This window comes from Acomys minous, assembly GCF_964271855.1.
Source record: "Acomys minous genome assembly, chromosome: 16".
In the NCBI taxonomy this organism is placed as follows: Eukaryota; Metazoa; Chordata; class Mammalia; order Rodentia; family Muridae; genus Acomys; species Acomys minous.
In genome coordinates, this window is record NC_140498.1 from 5023476 (window position 1) to 5049371 (window position 25896).

Consider the following 25896-nt stretch of genomic DNA (forward strand, 5'->3'; position numbering starts at 1 on the left):
AAATGTAAGGAAAATACTTCTCTCTCTCTTCAAGTTACCCAACGATCAACTGGCCCGGAAAAGAGGAACATAGAGACTCACTAATTTTTGGCAGATAAATTTTTTATCTCCAAAAGTCATTAATACAAAACAGAGTGACAAAGATCTTCACATTTTGTGCATCTCTTTGGTCACTTTCCTGCATTTGGGTCAATCACTCTTCGCTTATGATTTTGGTGTGGACCTCCCGGCTCTTCACCCGCAGCTTGTTGACCTGGGACTCGGCGATGTCCGCCCGCTCCTCAGCTTCCTCCAACTCGTGCTGGAGCTTGCGGAACTTGGCCAGGTTGACGTTGGATTGTTCCTCCTATGAGTGGGAGCACATTTATAAGGAAAAAGAATCTCACATTTCCAGGCTTTCGGGTCAGTGCCTCTTGAGTGCCCTTTTGCATAAAACCAATTCCCTCTGGTAAATTTTCAAAGAAGGCTAAAGAAGCATGTAAAGTTTTTGTTGTTGTTGTTCTGTTAATCCCTCCTTGTGTTTCATAAACTCATTGATAAACACAGGTAACACTGTCTCTGATCTCCCAGGAAAACTAATGTTATTATGACTATGCCAGGCTCCCAGGCATTGTTGTCACTGCTGCTGAGGACCCTGAGGATGGATGAGACATCTCTATGACACCAAACTGAATGTAAATTATTGCCACTTGGGTCATAAATTATACCCCACTTAATAAAGTTTAGAAATGAAACACGTTTATTATTCTCTAAAATGGTCCTCGTGGTTTCTGGCTGTGCTTGTAGGTGCAGCAATGAATTTGGAAAGGCCAGTTTCGATTTAGTCTCCAGTAATTTTTTTTAAAACATTAAGAACCCTCACAAAATGTGACGTGAAGATTTAGAACATTTAGGAAACTTAGAATCGCTTTAAATAAGGTAGCTCAGGAACACCCTCGGATCTCCGTCTCACAGTAGGAGAAAGCAAGAGTTGGAGCGGGGGAGAGAGCTGAGTGGCTCGCCAGGGTGTGGGCGCAACGTGCGCGTGTGTGCGTGCACATGTGTGCTTTCTTCTTCCCTTGCTGTTCTCCTCCCCTTTCTCTTCATCTCAGAGCTAAGAGGTCAGGGGGTAGGCAAAAGCCACCACCTCCTCTGTAATGTACGTTCACAGAGAGGCAAGGGGTACTTGTCTCCTTAAGATGACGCAGAGAAGGGTTAACATGGTGGCGTAGGGCTGCAGTCACCCACTGGTTAGAGCATTACTGGACCTCCCGGCCTCTGTATTACGACACTTCAGCTCCTCAGTGGGTCTCCTCGCCGTGTACGCAACAATGCCTTGCGATGTAACTGAAGTAGAATTCCTATTTCCTTTTCACCCGGATGCTCTGGTCCCCTTAGGTTGCCACTTCAGTCATGCTTACGTCGCCCACCTGGCTGGTCACCCCATCATTTGGTGGACTATTCCTGCTTTGCTTCCAGTTACTTCTAAAGGTGGCCTCTGCTGGCAGAGTTAATGCTTTCTATCTCCAGGACGAGTCCTGAATCTCACCAATTCCCTTTGTTTTAATTCCTGTCCTAATGTAAGCCACAGACCCACCTGGGAAATTTCCCGGCATACCTTTCCGCACTTACTTGGGTTACCCAACAGTCTTTTCTCTACACTGTAGCACAGACACTTTCGAAAATAAAAAGTGGGCCATGTCTGGCCTGGATGGGAACATTACCCTGGCTTCTGTGGCCTGACTATATTTATATTAAAATGCGGGCTTCTTTCTAGGGCCCAGAAGAGCTTGTGACCTGCCTTCTGCCTGGTTCTCTAGCTCCAGGGACATTCGTTGTTCTCTTCCTCAATCTTTCTGTTTCTTCAACAGGACTCCTCACAGTGCTTCTCCCTCTCTCTAGAATACTATTGGGGCTACGCTTGGGTTGGCTGCGTTTGATGCTCACAGCTGGACTCTGGGGTCTCAGAGATGCTAGGCCCGCGTTCTCTCCCATCCTCACTCTCCCTAGGATATTTTCCTTGCTCTTATGAAGCGGCCAGTTGCAACACATTCTTGGACTCTCGCTAGGTCATTTCCCTTTGACCCTTCCTTGTTAGCCTCATCTTTTTCATCTCATTCCTTTAACAGCTTTGGCCTCCTGATGTCTGTGAGCTGGGGGAGGAGGGGTTTGTGGGGGGGATGGCAGGGAGGGGGGAGGGGAGGGGCAGGGAGGGGCAGGGTGGGGTGGAGAGGGGCAGGGAAGGGTGGGGAGGGGAGGGGTGCGGGGGGGGGGGGGGGTTCCAGTCAGGTCAGAGGTTCCGAACTCACCGCTTCCTCAGCTTGTCTCTTGTACGCTTTGACCTTTGACTGCAGCTTGTCCACAAGGTCCTGGAGCCTGAGAACGTTCTTGCGGTCTTCCTCAGTCTGAAAGATTTGAAAGTGTGAGCTTCCTGAAGTTATACCTGACCTGTATGCATGTATGGTTTTTTTTTTTTTTCAATGCCTTGAAGGTAAGGGTAGGGCCCCCAGAGAGGCCGCTTTCCTTACCTGGTATGTGAGCTCCTTCACTCGTCTCTCGTGCTTGCGCAGCCCCTTGATAGCTTCCACGTTACGCTTCTGTTCGTTTTCAACTTCCCCTTCAAGTTCACGAACCTGAAAAAAATAAAAAGGTGGATTTTATTTTTTTTTTTTTTAGATTTGTTTATTCTATTCTGTGTGTGTGAGTGTCTGCTTGCATGTGTATATGTACACCACGGAGGTCAGACGTGGGTATCGGATCCCCAGGCACTGGAGTTACACACATATAGGTGCTGGGAACCGAACCTGGGCCCTGTGTGTGAGCAGCAAGTGTTCTTAAGCTCCGAGCCCTCTCTTCAGCCCCCAACGACAGATTTTTAAAAAAATATTTGCTTTCATGTGGTGAGTCGGTGAGTTTCTACTTTTTCAGGTGGCCCTCTGTTTTATGTGTAGATCCTAACATCTTGGTCAAAGTGCCTTTCCTCTCTGGGTGCCTTATGATTTCCTAGCTGTTTTAGGTATTGAAAGTCATGTGCTAGAGCAGAGAAGAACTCATGTTGACCAAGACACCCACCCTGGCCTCCAGTTTCTGGATCTGCTTCTTGCCGCCCTTCAGCGCCAGCTGCTCAGCCTCGTCCAGACGCAGCTGCAGGTCCTTCACCGTCTGCTCCATGTTCTTCTTCATCCGCTCCAGGTGGGCGCTGGTGTCCTGCTCCTTCTTCAGCTCCTCCGCCATCATGGCGGCCTGGTGAGTGAGAAAACAGAGTTGCTTAAGGGCTGATGAGTCCCAGCAGTGCTCAGGCTTGCCCCACCTCCATCTCGCCCTCTGCTCACATCAGTGATGGCTTTCTTGGCCTTCTCTTCCGCATTGCGGGCTTCCTGGACGATGTCCTCCATCTCTCCCTGGATCTGGGAAATGTCTGTCTCCAGCTTCTTCTTGGTGTTGATGAGGCTGGTGTTCTGGTTAAAATACCAAACACAGAAACATTAAATACTGAAGGAGAATGTTAGAATGCAAGGTGTCCAAATGAGCTTGTAAAGCAGTTATTAACTCGCATTTGTCAGGGGGGTCCATAAATTATCCGAGTTAGCAGCCTATTTTTAAAGGACAGTCAATTCTGGATGTCACAGGTCAGATACATGAAAATGTTGATACCCTTCCCCAGTTAAACATGCTAAACTTAGCTTTTCATAAAACGTTATAGATACATTTCCAAACAGTACTAAGATATTATCAAGAATTTCCCTTCTTACTAATAAACCCACCTGGGTGTGGAGGAGCTGCACGCGCTCACTGGCATCCAGCAGCTCCTGCTCCGCCATCTTCCTGCTCCTCTCCGTCTGCTCCAGCGTGGCCCGCAGCTCCTCGATTTCAGCCTGCAGTAGGTTGGCTCTGCGCTCCACCATGGCCAGCTGCTCCTTCAGGTCCTCCTGGCCCCGGAGAGCGTCATCCAGGTGCAGCTGGGTGTCCTGGGCAGCAAACAATCACTGAGACCCTGTGGACCCAGGCAGAGTCAAACCCGACTCTTCTGGGACCACCCCTGGGCGCCACCTACCTTGAGGATGCCTTGTGTGTTCCTGTAGTTCCTCAGGGCCTCGGCAGCCATGCGGTTGGAGTGGTTCAGCTGGATCTCCATCTCGTTGAGGTCGCCCTCCATCTTCTTCTTGATCCTGATGGCGTCGTTCCTGCTGCGGATCTCTGCGTCCAGCGTGCTCTGCATGGACTCCACGACTCTAATGTGGTTTCTCTTCAGCTGGTCGATCTCCTCATCCTTCTCTGCAATCTTCCTGTCGATCTCGGACTTGACTTGGTTCAGCTCCAGCTGGATGCGCAGGATCTTTCCCTCCTCGTGCTCCAGAGATGCCTTAAGGATGGCAAGAGGTGACGTTAGCAGGAGAACAGAAGTGTGCAAAGTCATCCTAGGTCTGTCTTTGTGCTACCCTACACATCCTTACATGCGTTGTTATAGAAATCTCTGATGTGTGTAATTGTTGGTTTATGTGCATCTGTCTCCCCAGCCAGGTGATTCCCCCTTAAGGAGGGACCCGGCTCTTATTGACCTTTTTTTTTTCTTTCTGTTTCTACCACATTTCTTAATGTTTACTTTTGGTGCCCGTACTCATGGTTATTCTTTTTCTTCATTCTCAGTGGAGGGAATACAGAATAAATTTTCAGTCCTTGGTTAACCGATCTTTGTACCCCATAGAGCCTAATTCCTCTTGTAATTGTGGTGAGGCATATAATAAGTAGAATGTCTACCTCTGCTTCCTCTAGAGCAGCTTGCAGCTCAGACTTTTCCTGTTCAATTTGCTTCTTTATTTTCTCCAGTTCATGGATACGTTTCCCTCCTTCTGCAATCTGTTCAGTGAGATCTGAAATCTCCTCTGTTAGCAAGAAAAAAAATACATATATACATATATATATATACATATATATATACATATATCAATGTGTATAGAGGTGGGAGGCATTCTTTCAAATCTCTTGTTAAAGAAGCTGTGAGATGCACTCACGTTGCAAGTTCTTATTTTCCCGTTTCAAGGTTTCGAGATGGTCTAAAGATTCCTCATAAGCATTCTTCACCTTGAACAGCTCCGTGCTGAGGGAGCGCGCCTCCTTCTGGGAGGCTTCCAGCTCAGCGTGGGTTTCCTCGTACTTCTGCTTCCACTCCGCCAGGACCTGAAAAGCAAAGGATGGGGGTTGGGGGAGGGAAGTCACAGATAAAGCTTGATGGGGTAGAAGCCGTGTGTTCTAGAAGCTCTGAGTTTGATCCCAGTGATCTTGGATTGAAAAATAATTGTTAAGAAGAGCTAACAAAGCCAGAAGTACCCCCTCACACAGCCCCTGCCAATGGACGAGGGCAGCCGCGCTGAAGGCGGTGCTCCAGCTGTTTGGAAGGCTGATGACAGATGACATAAAAGAAGGCTCTGGAAGCACACCTTGTCGAAGTTCCTCTGCTTCTTGTCCAGGGCGGCGCAGGCCGCGTTGGTCCTCTCCACGTCGATCATGAGGTCCTCCACCTCGTTCTGCAGCCTCTGCTTCGTCTTCTCCAGGGACGCACACTTGGCGTTCACGGCCTCTACGTGCTCCTCAGCATCCTGCAGACGCTGAGCCAGCTTCTTCCTGAGAAGAGAACATGGACGGCAGATGGGAGCAGTTATCAGTAGAACTATTTCAAAATGGCTACAGGTGAGCATTTCCACAGCCAGACTTCCCTTATCGAGGTATCTGAAGCTTATTTGTTCTAGTGGGTTCTCTGGGAACTCAGTGTTGCTCTCCTACCACCAATTGCTAAACACAACCAAATTTCAGCATCACTTTATGGAGCCTGAGCCAACTTGACTCCTCTTTCTTCCTTTGTAGAACTTAGAGCCTACTGCCATTTGTGTCTGCATCTCCACCTGGTTTTAATGCTCAGAGGGTAGAGTCTATAAAGGATGATAACCATGCCAAAGTTGCTAACTTTGTGTACTTACAGACCGGCACATGTAATAAGTACTCGAATATTGACTATGTCAAATTCAAATGAAACATCATTGACTCTGTCTGCATAACTTATCTCTTCCTTTTTGCCAGCTGTTTGTTAATTTGTCAATTAAAAGTCTTTCCCAAGATTAATATAAATGTAGCTATGATGGTTTATTTCAAAATCATTAATTTCATTGGTAGATAGGTTGTGTGTTACTCCAAGAATGAAGGCCTACCAGCACCTTAAACTGTCTACATAGTAAGGTCTTTCCTACCTAGGTCCTGTCCACACAAAAATTCAGCCTTGAACTCTTGGATTGCATTGAATGTTTATTCTGTTTTAAAAGCCTGTGCTTTCTCCCTTTCTGCAGCATCTCTGTACACCACGTTGGTCTTAACCACATATTTCTATTTCCTCCTACAGTCACTCTTTTGCATATAAAAAGAAAAAGGTTATATCAATCCAGATTATTTTTCTCTTTGCACCCATACCCTTAGGCCAATTATTCTGTTAGTGGTTAAGAGAGAGAGAGAGAGGAGAAACACATGAGAGCACATAATTAACTGAATGAGTTATTATAATAATTCTGTCTGCACCTGTGTAGACAGAATGAGGTCAAAAGTTCCCCTTTGAAAAATTACTGTTTGGCTTCCTCTTTCCTTGCAGCTTTCCTCTGTTTGCCACAGACTTCTGTCATTTCTTCCATGGGCTACCTAGGGTACTCTTATTTCCCGTTTGGAGTGATGTGCACATTTCCCCCAGCATTCTTAGGCTTTGAGAAAGCAAGGACCCTTTTTGCCCACAGAGAATTCCTGGTCCAGGCACTTTGTTAGTAGAGGTATTTGCCATTCCAACCAAGTGAGTCACATACTTGGCCTCCTCCAGCTCCTCCGTGCGCTGGATGGCGTCCGTCTCGTATTTGGTCCTCCACTGGGCCACCTCGCTGTTGGCCTTGGACATGGCCCTCTGCAGCTCAGCCTTGGCTTCCTGCTCCTCCTCGTATTGTTCCCTCAGCAGGTCACAGTCGTGGCGGGAGGACTGAAGAGCATGGGCCAGGGCGCTCTTGGCCTGAAAAGCAAGAGGTCAGTGATTTAATATTATGTGTTTAAACTGATATTTATTCTTTATGCTCTTAGAGGCCACCAGCAAAAAAGGGGGAGAAAAATCCGGACACGGCGCAACGACACGCAAAACCACAAATAACTGCAAAAAGGATGATAACCATGCCAACAACGAGAAGCCAGCTCACCTTTATCTCCTCTTCAAGCTGCCTCTTCAGCTCCTCGATCTGCTGAGTGAACGCCTGTTTGCCCCTGGAGAGCTGGGAAACTAATGAGTCCTTCTCATCCAGCTGGCGTGAATATTCACCTGAAAAGACCCAGGTCCAGAAAACTCAGCTTGACTTTAGACACTAAGACTCTAAAATAAAAACTGGCACAGAAAGGGCGCCGAGTCTAAAAGTTGGGGAGTGGCGTAGGCTATACCAAACCTCCATCATCCTTTTCACCGATGATGAGCAAATCTATGTAGAATGAGCATATGAGGAACTTTGAGCCAAGCTCTGCTTATGAGCATCTAAGAAGGTTTAGGAAGATATTTAAGATGATCTGACTGCAGCTGAAAGAGGCGGTGGAACAAGTGGAAAGCACCTGATGCTCTCTGGCTAACAAGTTACTGTGTTAGTCATCTGAAACAATTTGGGGTGGAGGGGATAAAAATTCAAATAACTGGCCCGGTAATCAGGACTGATGCTCAGAAGAAATTCTGGGGAGCATGACCATATGGGGGAGACAAGCAATTGTCTTTCTGTCCCCAGAATAAGTTGATTCTAAATAGTAAACAGTTTCCCAAACCAAATGGTGCTTAAGTTTGTCTTCCACTCTTTAAGCAACATGTTCACAAAATGCAAGGCAAGGAGAGCTTTTTTCAGCACCCCCTGGGAGAGTTAGTCACAAGTCTCACCTGCTTGGAAATTTATTAAGAGGCACGTGTTTAACTTTTTAAATATCATACTGCTGGAAGGAATAAAAGCATGCGCTGATGAGGGAAACTTTCAGGGAGTGTCCTAACTTGAGATTAGCTTTTGGTTTACTCAGGATGACCTGCCCACCTTAATAACAATGATACAGTCTTTGAGTGTCGCAGGAGGAGCAATGTAACTATACTAGAAAGTCGAGCAAGTCAGAGGAATTCACGCAGAGACTTCCCAATCTGGGTGGCCAAAAATAAAACTCCACTTGTGCACCTGTTTCCTGGCTGAACTGTGTTCATTGCCTGCAATCTGTACTTAGGAAAGGTACTCTATCATTCCCATGATGTGTCATCTTCAGACAGGGTCAATGTTAATCATGCTAATGAAAAGGAGAAATAACAGTCGGCTTGTGATGGTGTTGGGAAAGTGAAGGGTTGTGATGGGGATACGTTTTGTACTTGATAATTCTGCTTGCTTTGTCTTCAGGCCAAGCCTAGGCTGGCCTGAAGTTCACAGTGCTTGCTAGGTTGATGTTAAACTTAGCATCCTGCATCCTTCTACCTCAACTCTGTGGGACCACAACTATGGGGATGTGCCCAAATGCCCAACTTACATTTGATAACCCTTTGATAACAGCCAACTCAATGTCCAAAGCAAAAAAGCAACTGTATTAACCAATTTATCTACCTACATATCTACTTACCTACTGAACTACCTATCTTCTTCTGAAGAAGAATGAAAGAAAAAAAGAAAGAAAGGAAGGAAGGAAGGAAGAAAGAAAGAAAGAAAGAAGCCACCTGATGCCATTGCTGGATAAGATGCCTCCAAGGAAGGTAACATAGGACCTCAAGCAACATAGTAAACTTTCAGCCAATTGAAATCCCATGGTAAGTTTGTGTTCCAGGGAACCAGCCTACCGGACTCTGTCTGCAGACGCCCCCTCTGTGCTGTCAGCTCGTTGATGAGGCGCTGCTGTTCCTCCTCCTTGGTCTTCAGCTCACTGACCTGGTCCTCCAGAGTGCGGCACATCTTCTCGAGGTTTCCCTGCGTTCAAAGAGTTGCAGAAGCCGCTCAAGGAAAGAACCTTACCGTGATCCAGACCTAGCTGTCGGTTTGAGATTAAGCTGTCTTTAGAGACAAAGATAATAACGTGTCTCAGATGTCACAGGAAGAATAAAAGGACACGCGGTCTGAGCATGCTGTTACTATATTATTTGTAAACCAGCGCCTTCTCTAGATTTTCTTAGCTGTGGTATGAGATGCTGATGCTCGGCGGAACCCATGGTATGTTTGTGAAAAGCAAATTTTGTTTAAGCCTAAAGGAAAATTGAAAAGCCCTATGCTTGATATAAGGCATTTTTATATGTATAGCTGAGTAGTATTTTTTGCTTTCTGCAGGAGTTCAGGTTTTCACTTCTTCTGTTATTTGGGTATGGCTATTCTCCCTTAGGGTGAGCACACCAGGCTTACCCCCCATTTCCCTAGTCCCAACTTGCGTTGCCAGGACTCCCTGTCGGTTCCTAATGACTTGTCAACGTTCACAGCTGCCTGCAGAAATTTCTCTGACATTTATATCATGTTTGTACCTTGGCTTTGGAGACAGTCTCCATGTTACTAGCGAGGTCGTCAATCTCCATCTTCAGCTCGCTCTTCTCCTTCTCCAGCTTCTGCTTGACGCGCTGCAGGTTGTCAATCTGCTCGCCCAGCTCCGCCACGCTGTCCGCGTGCTTCTTCCTCAGGGTGGCGGCCGTGGCCTCATGCTGCAGGGTGGCCTCCTCCAGGTCCCTGCGCATTTTCTGGAACTCGGCCTCTCGCTTCTTGTTCATCTCGATCTGGGCTGAAGTGGCCCCACCGGCTTCTTCCAGCCTCTCGCTGATCTCCTCCAGTTCCCTGGAGAGGTCAGAGCGCTGCTTCTCTGCTTTGGCCCTGGAGGCCCGCTCTGCCTCGATTTCCTCCTCCAGCTCCTCAATGCGGGCCTGGGGGAGGTGGGAAAGGACAGACTCAGCTTCTTTGGTCTCATTTTTCCCCCTGATGAGTTAGACTGATGGAAAGCGTTTACTTACTTGCAACTCCTTGATTTTCTTCTGCAGCTGCATGCCTAGGGCCTGTTCATCTTCAATCTTGCTCTGCAAGTTGCTCATTTCAAACTCTTTCCTATAGGGGAAGTCCTTGTGTCAGTCACAGAGCCGGCGATAGTAAGCCCCGCCCCCTCCCCCTCCCCCAATAGTAAGCCCCGACCCCTTCCCGTCCCCCTCCCCCCAGACCCGTTTCTTCGCTGCTTACTTTTTAAGCTTCTCATCAAGCTGCTGTTTGTCATTTTCCACATCCATTGTGGATTCTTGGGCCAATTTGAGGTCTCCCTCCAGCTTCCTCTTTGCCCTTTCAAGATCCATCCGGATTTTCTTTTCTTGTTCCAGAGAGCCTTCCAGCTAAAAGTTAACAGTGCGTGAATGTAGTCCTTAGACCAGCACAGTGTGTGCCCCAGGTTAAACGTGATGACATTAATTCATAGTGAATCAGCACGCTCTCTGGAGGCTTTGTGAATCAGGAAGCTATGTCTCATCAGGCCTGCCTCTGTACTGTTTGCTTAGACTAAAAAAGTCGGTGTTTAACATGTAACATCTGCTAAATTGTGCCATGGCTACCAGTAAAATGTCACGGCTTCTAGCCCTCCCACTGAATCCACTGTGGGTAGTATTCCCCATGTGCGATGGGCAGCACTGGGATGGTTACACACCATGACCTTAGCCAATGCATCCTGGACCCATACCTTTCGGATAGATTCCCTATTAGGCATCAGATTATGTGTTAAGCCAGCTGATCTTCCATATGCTTATCCAGTGTTCCCTTGTCCCTCTGAGCATGAGGCCTCTTGGCAGCTTGCTGTGCTTCCCCCTCAGAACAAAGTGCCTGCGCCCGTGTGTGCTTGAAGCCACCAGTGTTCCCAGTTGCGCTAAAGGCTGTTCTGTCCGTACATAGCATGGTGAACAGACCCTCATTGCCTCTAACTCTTTTTACAGATATCGTCTGTCTTTGTTGACTATGTTGGTCTTCATGCTGGCAATGATGTCCCGAAGCTCTTGGGTGTGGGAAATGCTCTGCTAATACGTGTTGTGCCATAAGGAGACACCCTCATTATAGAATTTTTAAAGAATGTGTTTATGGTTTCACACTCACATCATCCACTTGCTGCTCGAGCTTAATTTTGGCTTTGGTCAGCGTGTTGACCTTGTCCTCCTCAGCCTGCAGGTCATCCAGGGTCTGCTGGTGAGCCTCCTGGAGGGCTTTCTTCTCTTTGGTCAGCTTGGCGATGGTTTCGTCCAGGCCGGCCATCTCTTCCGTGAGGTTTTTCACCTACAGAAGTTAGAACACGTGGTCTCAATAAGAAAGCGGCCCAGCTGCGCGGGGCAGAACCTCCATGTGGCGTAGGCGGAGCATGCGCGTGCCTTGTTCTCCGTGGCGTGCTTCTCCTTCTCGACCTTGGCCAGGGTCAGCTCAAGGTCATCGATGTCTTTCTTCAGCTCTGAGCACTCGTCCTCCAGCTTCCTCTTCTTGGCCGTCAGCTCGGCGTTGATCTCCTCCTCGTCCTCTGCTCGCTCGGTCACCTCCTTGATCTTGGCCTCCAGCTGGATTTTGGTTTTGATCAGCTGGTCGCATCTCTCCTCAGCATCAGCCAAGCTGTCTGCTTCCTATGGAGAGATAATAGACATCTTTTAGATTTTTGTTCCCTGGAGCTTTTAGATTGTATTAATGTTTTGAAGGCAAATAAGTAAAATTAGGTTTGAAGGCATCAGATTTATTTTAATTAGCTTTCTACCACCAAGAGAAATTGTCAGATCACTTCCTATGAACTTGAATATTAACAAAGAAATGTAAAACTTGGCTCCTGGTAAAAATATGATACCATTGTCTTACTATAACATATGTTTAATGTATTAGCATATAATTTTAACTCAGATTTCTTTGTTTAATGTTTATTTTTAATAAAATTTCATATACAAAAAAAGACATTAAAATAAAGAACTGAGCATTGGGATCTTGCAAAGAGGATAGTGAACATCAAAAAGTGACTTAAAAGGAAAGAGTGTCCTCCAATGGCAACGTAGTTTGGAGTTAGAAGACTCGCTGGAAGAACCAAGGAGAATGGGCCATGGGGACATGTAGTACTTGGATAAGATTAACCTTGTTTCTCATGAAGAAATAGAATTCGGAATATAAACTCTGTGACAGCAGAGTTGTATTTTTAGCCTCTGGAACTCATGAAATAGTTGCTAAGTAGATTGTAGATGAAATGCTGCTAACACACACACACACACACACACATACACACACTGATAATATAGTTGGGTCATATTTAGGTACCCTCTTCAATACTTTTTTTACTCTTGGTGATATGATGAACTTCTCATTTTGAAAAATTTCAGTCCACACAAACTACAATAAAGATTTAAGCCAACCTTCATGTTTTGCGAGTCATTTTGTTACATAGTCAGAACAAATAGACCCGGTGGGACTGATTGCTTTCTTTTCTGAACTCAGAAAACTAAAAGGGAACCTTTCACGTTTCTGTGCTTGATTATGACAGCAGTTTGGGGGATATTTATTGGGTCATCAGAATGATCCCTCATGCTGTGAACAAAAGTCGGCACTACCTATAGAAAGCCTTGCCATTATCCAGTTCTTTCACGTAGTCTAAAATTTGTAAAATAAAACTGAGTAGAAAGTTCTTAGAAGACTGTAGGTTAAAATTTTGGAATATTAATTTGAGGTGGATGCATTTCTATGGCGTAGTCTCCTCCCTGTTCACTAATAATACTGTTCTTTGGGCATTTGTCAATAGGTAGAATTCTGGGAAAGCAAATACCCGCCTGTTCCCTATCCTCAATCAGCCAGGAAAAGCAACTAAGAGAAATGGAAAACAGTTTGTTCTTCCTTTCAGGCAGCTAAGGCTCCCGCTGTACTAGTTTGCCATAATGCTGTGTGGAACATTATAGAACACTCAAAGGAGTTGTTCCTTTAACAGCCTGGTGGCCAGCCAGTCACTTGATTTTGTGGCATCCTGGCATCTTCTTGGTCATCACTGAGCTGAGATTTTAGCATCGGGTATCAGGGTGGGCTCTGAGACTCACAGACTGAACTTGGAGCTGCAGGTCATTTTTCTCCTGCATCAGAGCTACCATCTTTTCTTCCAGCTCTTTCCTTTTGGCCTCGGCCTTTGCAAGGTTTTCTTTGGCTTTTTCAAATTCCTCCTTCATGTTGGCCATCTCCTTCTCGGTCTCCGCGCTCTTCAGCAGCGGCTTGATCTTGAAATACAGCTTCATCCAGGGCCAGTGCTTGACGTTCATGAAGGCGCGGACGTTGTACTGGATGCAGAAGATGGACTCTCTGTGGGGGGAGGAGAAATGCTCAAAGCCAGATTCTAATGGAAATTAAGACCAAAGGCACTAGAACAATGGACTTTATATGTTGTCCCTGTTCATACCTTCTCTCCACCATCTTCTGGTACTCCACTCTTGCCAAGAACCCTCTGCACATGGCCTGGGTTCGGGTAATCAGCTGGGCCAACTTGTCATCTCTCATCTCCTCTAGGAGCCCCAGAAGACCAGCTTTGAAAAAGACCTGTGTGTGGGGGGGGGCAATGTGGCAGATCAGACACTTCACACAAAGCCCAAAGGGGCAGGAAACATGAGGTTTGATTTTGAGGGGATTACCTTGGTGTGACCAAACTTATACTGGGTGTGGTCAATGTCAATGGAGCCAAGGAGCTTCTCAGAAGCCTTCTTGCTATCGATGAATTGGCCCTCAGGGATGGCACTTGCGTTCAACACCTTGTATCTGTTTAAACCAACCAAATAAATGGCATAGCTATTGTCAGCAAACGAATCTCCTTTTATCTCTACTTTGTATAGTCAAAAGACTTTACAGTGTGTCTCCCAAGTCACTTGAACGTGCTGCTTCTCTAATTGTTAAAAAGAAAAAGCAATACCAAAACAACAACTTAAAAACCATTCACAGTGACAAATATACAACCTCTGCTTGAAGTCTGCGTAGAGGATCCTGCTGGGGAACCCCTTCCGGCAGATGCGGATGCCTTCCAGCACCCCGTTACACCGCAGCTGGTGCAGGACTAGCTCGTGCTCCATGGCCCCTGGAAGAGCACACAGGTGTCTCATTGTCTAGGCTCTAAAGCAGACACACACTGGGCCTTGTCTGCATAGCTACCGGGAGTGTCTTACCAGGAGTCTTCGTCTCATTGGGGATGATGCACCGTACAAAGTGGGGGTGGGTGCTCCTCAGATTGGTCATCAGCTTATTCAGATTCTCCTATGGGGTCGGAGGGCACCTTGTTTAATATGTGCAGTCACATACACTCAGACTTACAGACATAATGACCGTCAGCCACCACTTTGCTTCAGTTCTACTGAACAGCACCCAGTTTCGAAACTTCCGGAGTCCTGTCTGAAAAGTCTAAGTTCTTGACATGCCCTCCTAGCTTATGTTTTGTGCACCAGAAGCAAGTTTCCCTGTAAGCTGTTGAGGTGGCTGCTCGCTGCTGATGAATTTCCTGGTGTGTTTTTTTATGTATCACAGCAATGTAAACATAGAAAAGTGCACCATCCATACATGGAGCATTTACTGAGACATTTGGTCCGATTTAGCTCCTACCCCAATGTTGCCTTCAAACCTTCCACTTATTACTTTACTTGCACACGTGTCCTAAAATTCAGGTACACAAGTATCAGCTGACCCACCCCACCCCTCCTGGGTCACATCCAGTTCTAGAGCCTTTGAGACAATATCCACCACACCCCACACAGAGACCCTTTATATATAACAGCATAAAATCTAATGTCCTAAGCCCTTTTAGAGAGAAAAAAAATGAAGTTTGTACCCTGAAAAGAGCTGACACGGTCTGGAAAGAAGAACCCTTCTTCTTAGCCCCTTTCTTTCCACCACCACCACCTCCAGACTCTGAGGGAGCAAAGAAAGTGCCAGCAGTCAGAACCCAGGTTTCTCTGCTCAGAATTTCCACATTAAATAAACATCGCTGATTGAAAATCACCTGCTTCAGCAGCTGCTGCTGCCCCAGAGAAGAGGTAAGCCAGGGTTTTCATTGAAGACTTCTGGTACAGCCCCACCACGGTCTCATTCAGAGGGTCCTTGTTCTTGTCCAGCCAGCCGGCGATGTTGTAGTCCACGGTGCCCGCATAGTGCACCAGGGAGAAGTGGGCCTCAACCTTGCCCTTGGCAGGCTTGGGCTTCTGGAAGTTGTTGGATTTTCCCAGGTGCTGCTCATACAGCTTGTTCTTGAAGGAGGTGTCTGTTGCCTTGGGGAACATGCACTCCTCTTCCAGGATGGAGAAGATGCCCATCGGCTGGAAGAATAAATACAGAAACAAATGCCACATGAAATCTGTCTGCTTATAGAAAGTGACCGATGACACGAATGGCTGGATTCCATTTTCTGTTCCACAGAGCTAATGGAGACTCTTTTGTTTGGTCAGAGTCACTGGTTTAATGAGGCTCTTAGTTATGACAAAGTAAGATGGTGAGGGCTAAGTTTTCTCTAGAGTTGTGGCTTTAGCCCCAAAAGTCTTAGAGCAGAATGTCTCCAAGTGTGGCCTCCAAACTAGCTACACTAGTGTCACTTGAAGTCACAATGCAGACGTCAAGGCCTTTTCAACATTTGCAGTAAGCACTCCAGGGAGCGAGAGCAGAGAACACTGCCTTGCTCAGTGTTCCATGTTTGGGGTGAGTTTAGCACAGCTGAAGTTTGAAAGCCTCTGTCCACAGCATTAAAAATTCATAGTTCAGAGGTCAATAGTGGTTAATCTAAGGATATCAGAGAAGTAAATAACAGCATTCTAATATGTGCTAAATTTGTATAAGGAAAGCTAGCTTTCAGTGTAAGGCTTCGATTGTAGACTCTGGCTGGGCATAGTGTTCTGGACTCTTTGGAATGCATCCTGGCTCAAAAGAGGGGACAGAAAGAATGGAGGGGCTGGGAGATAAGGAATGGGTACTGTGAAACAGTGTCTTCTGGAGGTGCCATAGCGTGCCTCTGTATCATGAACTCAGTGGCTGTGGCTTCTGGAGGTGCCATAGCGTGCCTCTGTATCATGAACTCAGTGGCTGTGGCTTCTGGAGGTGCCATAGCGTGCCTCTGTATCATGAACTCGGTGGCTGTGGCTTCTGGAGGTGTCATAGCGTGCCTCTGTATCATGAACTCGGTGGCTGTGGCTTCTGGAGGTGCCATAGCGTGCCTCTGTACTCATGAACTAGGTGGCTGTGTCTTCTGGAGGTGCCATAGCGTGCCTCTGTACTCATGAACTAGGTGGCTGTGGCTTCTGGAGGTGTCATAGCGTGCCTCTGTATCATGAACTCAGTGGCTGTGTCTTCTGGAGGTGTCATAGTGTGCCTCTGTACTCATGAACTCGGTGGCTGTGGCTTCTGGAGGTGTCATAGCGTGTCTCTGTACTCATGAACTCGGTGGCTGTGGCTTCTGGAGGTGTCATAGCGTGCCTCTGTACTCATGAACTAGGTGGCTGTGGCTTCTGGAGGTGTCATAGCGTGCCTCTGTATCATGAACTCAGTGGCTGTGTCTTCTGGAGGTGTCATAGTGTGCCTCTGTACTCATGAACTCGGTGGCTGTGGCTTCTGGAGGTGTCATAGCGTGCCTCTGTACTCATGAACTCGGTGGCTGTGGCTTCTGGAGGTGCCATAGCGTGCCTCTGTACTCATGAACTAGGTGGCTGTGGCTTCTGGAGGTGTCATAGCGTGCCTCTGTATCATGAACTCAGTGGCTGTGGCTTCTGGAGGTGTCATAGTGTGCCTCTGTACTCATGAACTCGGTGGCTGTGGCTTCTGGAGGTGTCATAGTGTGCATCTGTCCTGATGAACTCAGGAGCTGTGGCTATCTGCCCAATGCTTGTACAAAATGGGGCTTGTTAACCTTCCATTGTGGATGGGAGGGCTCATAGGCCCCACCCTTCTCTGAGGAGCTACAAGCAGTCAGGGACAGCTGGGGAAGGAGTGAGTATTTTCTTCTGTGGTGTAGCTGCTGGTAAGTTTCCCATGATGTGGGAAGCACCCTCCCCCACCATGCTCATGCATGCTCATGCAAACTAAGTGGGTCAGCAACAACAACAACAACAAAAAGCAGGAGGGAGACTTTTTGAGGAGAAGTCCAGAATTGGTGGGAGAGGAAGAAAAGATGTGGGGTGGGAATAACCAAAATATATTACATATAATGTATATTACATATGTGTGTACAAAATTGTCAAGGAATGGACATGTTTTGAAAGAAAACATCTTGCCTTGTTTTACCAGCCTACTTCCCTCATTTTATGTATAGGTGGCAATCTCTTGCCATCATACGTACCAAAGCTGTATTGTTTTTCATTTACACACCACACAGCTGTGAACAGCACACACTCACCTTCTCGATGAGCTCGATGCAGGCGGCCAGGTCCATCCCAAAGTCGATGAACTCCCACTCAATGCCTTCCTTCTTGTACTCCTCCTGCTCCAGCACGAACATGTGGTGGTTGAAGAACTGTTGCAGTTTCTCGTTGGTGAAGTTGATGCACAGCTGCTCCAGGCTGTTGAACTAAAGTGGAGAAGGAAATTAGCATTCAGTTCCTAATGAAAGCGTCGCCAGGCTTTCCTCAGCTGGGCAGGCTAACTGCTCTTAGCATGGTGGGGTTTTTTTGTTTTGTTTTTTTGTTTGTTTGTTTGTTTTGTTTTGTTTTGTCCCACTTGTAGCAAACCTCCTTACTCAAATTTCATCCCGTTATCAATACGCTCATAGAAGAAAGTTCACAAGTATGACTTCAGAATGTAGCCAGTTAGAAATTGCACTGGTAAGTAGTAATGGTGTCACTTTTACTGATTGGATTGTACAGCATCTGTTTTTTAGGCAGGCAAACTTGAGTTTATTTACTTGACATTTCTGTCGACTATGCCTGGTCACTGCAGAAGTTACCTCAGTGTCAAAATACACTTCGTCTCCTTAATTAAGCAGATAGGAATATCAAAGTCTGGGTTCATTGGCCATCGTTTTCCTGGTGGCCTTTTGATGCTGTTGTTGATTTACCATCCTCTCTGTCTTTTCTTGATTGCTGATTGTGTACTAAGGGTTTTACCTGAAGCAACCTTATAACTGACAAAAAAAAAAAGATCTTCAAGAGGGTGTCAGATAGATTGACAGGTCCTCACTGACATCGTGCAAAGACTAGGCACATGGCACCCACACTATCAGACAGGAAATGACAGAGCTGGGGTTTAACTCTAAAGTTCATACTCTTTTCCAGATTTTCAGTGCTTTTGCATGAGTTGGATTATAATGCCATTTTTTTTCATAGACATTCCTTGGTGACTACGAGAACAAGATCTGCAAGCATCTGCTGCAAAGTTTCAGCCAACTCACATCAAAGATCTCAAAGCCGGCGATGTCCAAGACGCCGATGAAGTACTGCCTGGGCTGCTTGGTGTCCAGCTGCTGGTTGATGCGGGTGACCATCCACAGGAACATCTTCTCGTAGACGGCCTTGGCCAGGGCGCCCACGGAGTTGTACACCTTCCGAGACAGGGTACTTCTTGTTGGCATCATTAATGATTGTCAAGGAGGTCTTGGGTGAGTGTGTGCTTCACGGAGGACATGCACTTACCTGCTGCACCGTCTGGCCTTTGGTGACGTACTCATTGCCGACCTTGACCCTGGGGTAGCACAGGGCTTTGAGCAGGTCAGCAGAGTTCAGATTCTGGAGGTAGGCGGCCTTGTCAGCAACTGCAGGAACATAATTCAGGTTCCCAACATTACCTCTTCCGGCCCCATGACACACAGATGCTTAGACTTGCTTTGTACTTTCTGTTTGTGGATAAATTTGTGTATGCCCACTAGAAGCTCGGCTATGAAGGAGACATGAGTTTGGACTATATTCTCCCTGTAAACCTGTATCGAGGGTTTTGTTTGCTTTGGCTGTTTGAGTTTGGTACCTTCGGTGCCATCTGGCTCAGCTTGCTCCTCACGCTGCTTCTGCTTGAACTTCATGTTCCCATAATGCATCACGGCCCCCGTGAGCTTATAGATGGAGACTCTTTCATCAGAAGTGAAGCCCAGAATATCAATGGCACTCTATGAGGAGACACAGGAGGATAAGTGTGAGGGCAGAAGACAGTACTTATTCGGCAGAATTTATAGATTGCCCTAACTAGGCTATTGCTATCATGCTCACACATAATATTGTGACTTACATCTGTGGCCATCAACTCCTCTTGGTCATCAATGCTGGGCACTGTGATCTCTCCTTGACTGACAAAGGCATAGTCATATGGGTTGGTGGTGATCAGGAGCATTTCTGGGCAAATAGGATTCGGGGTATATATTTAGTATTAGAAACTATTAATAAAAACACTAACTCCCATCTATGAATGTAAGGTCCTTACCAATGAGATCTGGCTTCTTGTTAGACATGATCTGATAAAAGATGTGGTAGCTTCTTTCAGCTTTTAGCTGGAAAGTGACTCTAGACTTCTCCAGAAGATCTGTAATGGGGAATCAACATCATACGAGGAAAGGATCATCAAGTGTCTTAAAGTGATTTTAAAACTTCAGATCATCAGCTAAGTCTTATTATGACACCTTGAGATCACAGCTCAGTGTTCCTAAGGTGCCACATGCTCCATCTCTACAAACACTGAGCTTTCTCTGATCACGTCTCGAATGAAGGTAAAATGTACTTGGCTAAAGGAATTGCTCAGTACTTATAGAGAAGATCCTTCACATTTGGAATATAATCTAGTCTTGAACCTGCAGCATCATGGAGTCACCCAGCACTCAAATAGAGGGGCTACTATGGGAAATAGTTACCAGGGCTCAGAAAAGAAGGGATCCCATACTTTGAACCCAGAGACAACTCAACTATCCCAGTGTTACTTTGTTGTTGTTGTTGTTGTTGTTGTTTTAATATTTTGAAAGTGTTCTGAGCCAGGATACTTCAAACGAGTCCAAGAATGCCTGGCACTTCCTACAGAATCATTAGCTCATGCCTGGGTAGGTAAAGCGTGCTGTGGGCTTTGCCTCGGGCTGGCACTCACAGCAAGCCTGTTTGGCAGCAGAGGTGTTTCCTAGGCTCCCCGCTGAGCAGGAGCTGCAGAGTGTTCCTCCAGACCCTCATGTGTTATTCTTGGATTTTAGTTAGAAGGTCCAGTTACTCACATGTCTCAATATCCGCAGAAGCCAGCTTCCCTGTGGTACCAAAGTGGATCCTGATAAATTTGCCCTTGGAAGGGGAAAAGATGACATTAGCTTCAAAGCTTGAAGCTCACAAAGGAGTGAATTTGGTGCTTCCAATTTCCAACTGAAGGCAGAGAAGACGAAGAGACTCACAAAGCGAGAGGAGTTGTCATTCCTCACGGTCTTGGCGTTCCCAAAGGCCTCCAGCAGGGGGTTAGCGCTGATGATTTGATCTTCCAGGGTCCCCTGTGAGGGAAAGAGCAGTCCTTGCTTATCAGGCTCAGGGCTTTCTTGCCTGGGAGCCCCCAGAAGAGCCTGGACTCTGACTGTGACAATCGACCCACCTGCATCTTGCCAGAAGGCGCCTCCTCTTTCTTCTTCTCCCCAGTGACTGCAATTGTTGCAAAGTACTGGATGACACGCTTCGTGTTCACAGTCTTCCCGGCCCCGGATTCTCCGCTGTCCAGCAAAGAACAATACGTGGAAGATTAATCTTTGTGGCCAGTGAAACTGTTTCTGCCAATTATTTACTCTCTCGTGCATCTGTCTTTACGTCTCTTTGTTCTTGTTGATTAGGTTACTCTTTTCAGTCTACAGACAACTCTCCTTGCTTCTGCATTGTCAAGTAGGGAAAACCTATTTATTATTCATTAACACATGGTTTGGGTGCTTGGATGTTTGTAGGCTTGGCTGGGTGCAGGGGTGCACGTCTGTAATCCCAGCACTCTGGGAGACAGAGGCAGGCAGATCTCTGTAAGTTTAAGGCCAGCCTGGTCTACAAAGTGAGTCTGGGATAGCCAAGGCTACACAGAGAAAACCTGCCTCGAAAAAGAAAAAACAAAACAAGAAACCTCAACAACAAAAAGATGTGGCTGGCTCTTTTGGGGATGCTGAGACCTGTTCTTGAGGAGTTCACCAAGCAGCCACTCATCAGCTATGTAGTGAAAGGAAAGAGAAAGAGTAAGAAGCCCTGGGTGATGTGTACCCCTTGGCTGCCTTAGACTACAGATAAGACTCCAGTCAGATCTCACAGGGCTTAGAAGTTCCCCAAGTAGGCCCCAAAGAACATGTAATGCTGTCCCCATAAGTTGTACCTTCATTAGGCTATGTGTTTCTGGGAATGCCACGTGACACTCTCAAGGCCACACTGGCCAGCAGGATAAATTGCAACATCCTTGTTTTACATCTGGACTCAATGTACTTCCTACAATGAGGCTGAAACAGTTCCTAGTTCCTCGCTTATCTTGCCATTTCTTTTAGTAATACCTAGTTTCTCCTTTGGGTTTACCCTTTTCCCAGGGAGAGTAAAACACCAGTAAGTTTCAGAATAGATATACATACGTGATCAAAATAGACTGGTTCTCCCGATCTGGAAGAGAAGCAGTGTATAGTCAGTCACATAAATTGCTCTTGACTCTCCAAGTGTCCTATTTCCCACTAAATTTTTTTTCACCGTATTATTGTAAAGTTATAGATGGGATTTATTCTCTAGTCTTTCAAATTAAGAAAGGAAGCCATAAAACTCTGTCATAACTACAGCACCACAGGAAGAGTATGCTATTGGTTTCGTATAAAGGACAGTATACTCCGAAGTCAGACACCACCCCTCCTGCCATGGCCATCTGTAGATTTCAGTCCCACTGGTTAACAGCTACTGCTAGATATGCATAATGTGCCATGGCCTTAGAGGTTAGAATGGTGATGTTCAAGCCAAGGCTAAGATTTCATTTCTAAGCGGGTGAATTAACCTCACAAAGAAAGCATTTCCTTGTCCTGTGGGCCCAGACTGCACCCCCATAAATGGCCTCTCCCCAGTTGTTAAAGAGTCAGGTAGGCATGTCTCAAAGTGAATCCTTGTGGGGTAAAAACTTCTGGTTATAGCATGAGGGACCCCAAACACCATCTTCTCTAAGGAGAAGCCACCATCAAGAATGTACTCTGATGACTTTTAAAATGGTAGTGGTTCTAAAATATCCAGTACAAGCAACAAGAAACTGAGTGTCTAGGGCGTGGTCTGCACTTCTAATCAAGCAATGTGTCCCCCAGCTATCTTTTTCTCTCATTATTTAAACACACAAAGTAAAGCACACTTCTCCTTCCACGGAAAAAGGCACTGGCTGGCACGATGGAGTTGCGAGCTCTGCAGAGGGAATATTTCAGAATCCTCGAGTTTAGTCCCTAGCTTGATAGTGCCTATCCCTCTCTGCTTTTGACACCTTTTGTGAACAATTAGAACATTGTGAACAACAAACAGTTCATATAAGAACCATTTGAGTCACTCACCCGTCAGCATGAACTGGTAGGCGTTGTCAGAGATGGAGAAGATGTGGGGCGGGGCCTCCTGACGCTTTTTGCCTCGGTAGGCCGCCACCACCTCTGCGTTGTACACTGGCAGCCACTTGTAGGGGTTGACAGTGACGCAGAACAGGCCTGAGTAGGTCTGCATCAAAAGAGGGGGCATAATTATTGGGAGGGACATTCATTGTGTACTTTTTTAAAGGGGAGAACATATTAACTACTGCCTTGAGCAAAAGGCTTCGAGAGAGAACTCACGTAGATCATCCAGGCTGCGTAACGCTCTTTGAGGTTGTACAGCACAGCGGGCTCGTGCAGGTGCGTCATCATGGCCATGTCCTCGATCTTGTCGTACTTGGGAGGGTTCATGGGGAAGACTTGATCATCTTTTACTGTTACAGTCTGTCCATAAACAAGAGATATTAGATTAGGAACAAGTGTCAGTCAAATTAGCCCCAGTGGTGTGGTATCACCAGCTCCTGATGTTTTGTACTCACAGTTCCGCCTTCCGTCTTGGCTGTCACCTTCCCCCCTTCCCTGCTCTGCACCGTTGCTTTCACAAAAGACTCCTTAGCATCCACCACAAACACGGATGACTTGGCATCAAAAGGCTTGTTCTGGGCCTCGATTCGCTCCTTTTCAGACTTCCGGAGGTAAGGAGCAGCCTCGCCGAAAACGGCCATCTCGGCGTCGGAACTCATGGCTGCGGGCTATTGGTGGCAGCCCAGTGGGAGAGCCTGCTTGGCAGAGGGAGAAATGGTAGAAAATTTAAAACTGGGCTATTAGAATCACAAGCAATTTTTTTTCCACTATCCCTGACAGTTCGGTGAACACATTGCACCAAGTCTACCCATCTCCCTGGCTGGGGAGCGGTTGAAATGTCAGAGTCCTTGTTCATTGCCAGTGCTGACAAGTACTTACTTAATCATGCGTTCGGAAAGTAGCTGTTTGTGGCTCACCTACTGTGAGAGATGTCTACTGCTTCCTGCACCTCATCTGTTATGTATATTAACCTCTAGAAACTGCCTACCATTGGTTCATACAAAATATAAAGTGAAGAAAAATGTTAAGCTGTTCCCTGGCTCTTTATGCTTTCTTTCTTTCTTTCTTTCTTTCTTTCTTTCTTTCTTTCTTTCTTTCTTTCTTTCTCTCTTGTTGCATTTCCAGCACCTTGCAGCAGGGAGTCTTTCTCTTTCTGGCATCTTTCACACCTCTGAGAACACATGGTGGATGCAGAGAAAGGCTCAGAGCTGGCTGTCTTGCTAAAAAGAACAATCAGGATATGTGGCTAAAGTTTTAGAAACTCTCTTGTATGTTAAGATGGTCTTTATTGCTGTTGTCTCCCCCCCCCCCTTACAGGCTCGGCAGTTACAAAGATTGTGCACTAGAAAAGAAAGCAGAAATATGAAAAGCTTGGTTTGGCATTATTTTGTTAAAATAACATTTTATTATGGACCATTTATCTTATCCTTCTATCAGAATGTTGACAAACTTTGTTATGTTTTCTTGCTCTGTTACTCATATTATTTTAAATATTTCCTTTAACTTTTCCCTTTAATATCTGCTTCTTACCATTTATGAACTCTGCCGGTAATCATCATATATAATCTTTATTGAAATTCTAAAAGAGACCTTTTCTGAGAGAGCTCCACTGGGTCTACTCTTTCCCATTTCTCTATTCAAATTGTGATAACTGATATCAAAAATCAAAGTACTTCGTCTTCCTGAAACCATTTAGAACTTTATTTTGCCAGATTATGAGACAATATGTAGATTTACATTTTGTCAAGGTAAGGGTTGATACATTCTGTCTACCCATTTAGACATCATAGTACAGTTCCTATTAATTAGTGCTAAGAGCTGTGCCATAGAATGCTTATGCTTGCCTTTTTTAAATGAGCAAACTGTGTTACATTACATGTTGTAATCACTTAGAAGACAAACTACAAAGCTAGATACAGGAAGTCCTCGTGCACAAAGCTCCCAAGCCTCTGAGGATGCATTTCATATGCTGCAAAGGGTCTGCATTAATGAGACCTAGTTTCCAAAGCCCGCCCCCCAGAGTTTTTCAAAAGAAACATCATCAGCCATGACATTGAAATGCTTTTCATTTTTCAACCCCAGCAGACACTTTCCAAATGCTAAAGAAGATTCCTTGCACTCAGAAAGAAGAAAGGGGAGAAAAAGACCTTACCTTTGCTGATGCAACCTCGGCAGTGGGTCAGAACTGTAATTGAAAAAAAAAAAAAAAGCAAATGCCTTCTGATTAAATGCTAGTGACTCCCAAGAAGAGCACAGTTCTTATCTAAGGAGAGCAGGAAATGACTGGAAAGACCACAACATCTAATTACAATAGCTACAGACTAAGCTGGTGCTTCACAGCAAGGTCTGCCAGGGGCAGCTGGAGCCAGGATGTGTGGCATGCACACCAGCAGCCAGGCATCCCTTCCCGGCCACACGGAGCCCTGTCCTCACACACTCTTACCTTGAAGCTTTATGAGGAAAGACAAGTCATTCCCATTCCAAGGGTACTTTTATAGGATCAAATATGGAAAACACGTAACCTCCTCCTCTTTCTTAAAACATATTTGGCAAAACGTGGTTTTGGCAATGAAGGTCTCCAAGCCTAATTCCCTTCATATTAAAGATGTTTGGATATAATTAGAAATATCCCCTCTCACATTGGGTTAAGTATATGAATCAATCTCCTATAAATAATTTGAGTTGTTGGTGATAGGAAAACGATCCGCCCTTGGAATAATGTAAGGTGTTGTTTCAAAGACTGCTGAGTTCTGGGAATCCCTGGACTTTGTTGCCTGGAGTGTTCTGTTTCACTGAGGGAAGGCTCGTCAGCTGCCACACAATTACGATATTAAACCACGGAAGAAACTTTCTTCTTAGCCCAGTGTCAAACACTGCTGTTTCCTCCCGAGAAGATGGATCCTTTTTTTTTTTTTTCCTTCAATTCTCATTGTCCTTTTTGAAGGATGGTTTAAAGCTTAATTTTAAAATGCTGGTTCATGAAGAACAGCCAAAGAAAGACAGCTGCTTTTGTTTCCTCCAGTCAGTCACCTCTGACTCACTGCCAAACCATCCTCTTCCATTTCAGACTTACCCCCAAAACTGTTGCCTAGCCACACACACATTCTCTCATTAAAAAAAAAAAATCAAGTAGCTTGTGAAACTCTTTTCCCCTATGAAAATGGATGGGAGGAAATATTAAAAATGGGATCTCTGTCTGGAAATGCCAGGGACTTCGACTTCTCCGGCAGCTATGGTGGTATATATTTAAAATTTCACTAACAAACCACACCTGAACATTGTTCCCCATTTGAACTTGTGTTTGTTTCGCTGTCTGAGTGGCCTTGCATCCCTCTCATCGCTAACATCACCAACGTTGCACAACTGAGGCTGAGCCCCCAGGGTCTTGTTTTGCACCCACCT

General features: G+C 45.9%; 1 protein-coding gene across 1 annotated transcript; it reads right to left on the reverse strand.

Annotated features, from left to right (window-relative positions):
* Positions 1–84: 84 nt before the first annotated feature.
* On the reverse strand, positions 85–25050 carry LOC311587486 (myosin-1). The gene is made up of 40 exons (XM_084764347.1): positions 24938–25050; positions 24647–24679; positions 22950–23189; positions 22711–22854; positions 22441–22597; positions 21499–21526; positions 20502–20616; positions 20311–20403; positions 20140–20203; positions 19368–19466; positions 19176–19279; positions 18918–19056; positions 18590–18708; positions 18349–18498; positions 17359–17529; positions 14983–15295; positions 14812–14891; positions 14156–14243; positions 13950–14067; positions 13631–13754; positions 13402–13538; positions 13049–13304; positions 11366–11608; positions 11097–11273; positions 10203–10348; positions 9983–10073; positions 9506–9895; positions 8837–8963; positions 7197–7315; positions 6819–7015; positions 5418–5601; positions 4992–5157; positions 4738–4862; positions 4034–4342; positions 3744–3947; positions 3312–3437; positions 3052–3222; positions 2508–2612; positions 2289–2384; positions 85–346 (listed from the first exon to the last, which is right to left on the reverse strand). Exons 3-40 carry the CDS (start codon positions 23151–23153, stop codon positions 194–196), a joined length of 5832 nt encoding a protein of 1943 aa, XP_084620473.1. The 5' UTR covers positions 23154–23189; positions 24647–24679; positions 24938–25050; the 3' UTR covers positions 85–193.
* Between the last annotated feature and the right edge of the window lie 846 nt (positions 25051–25896).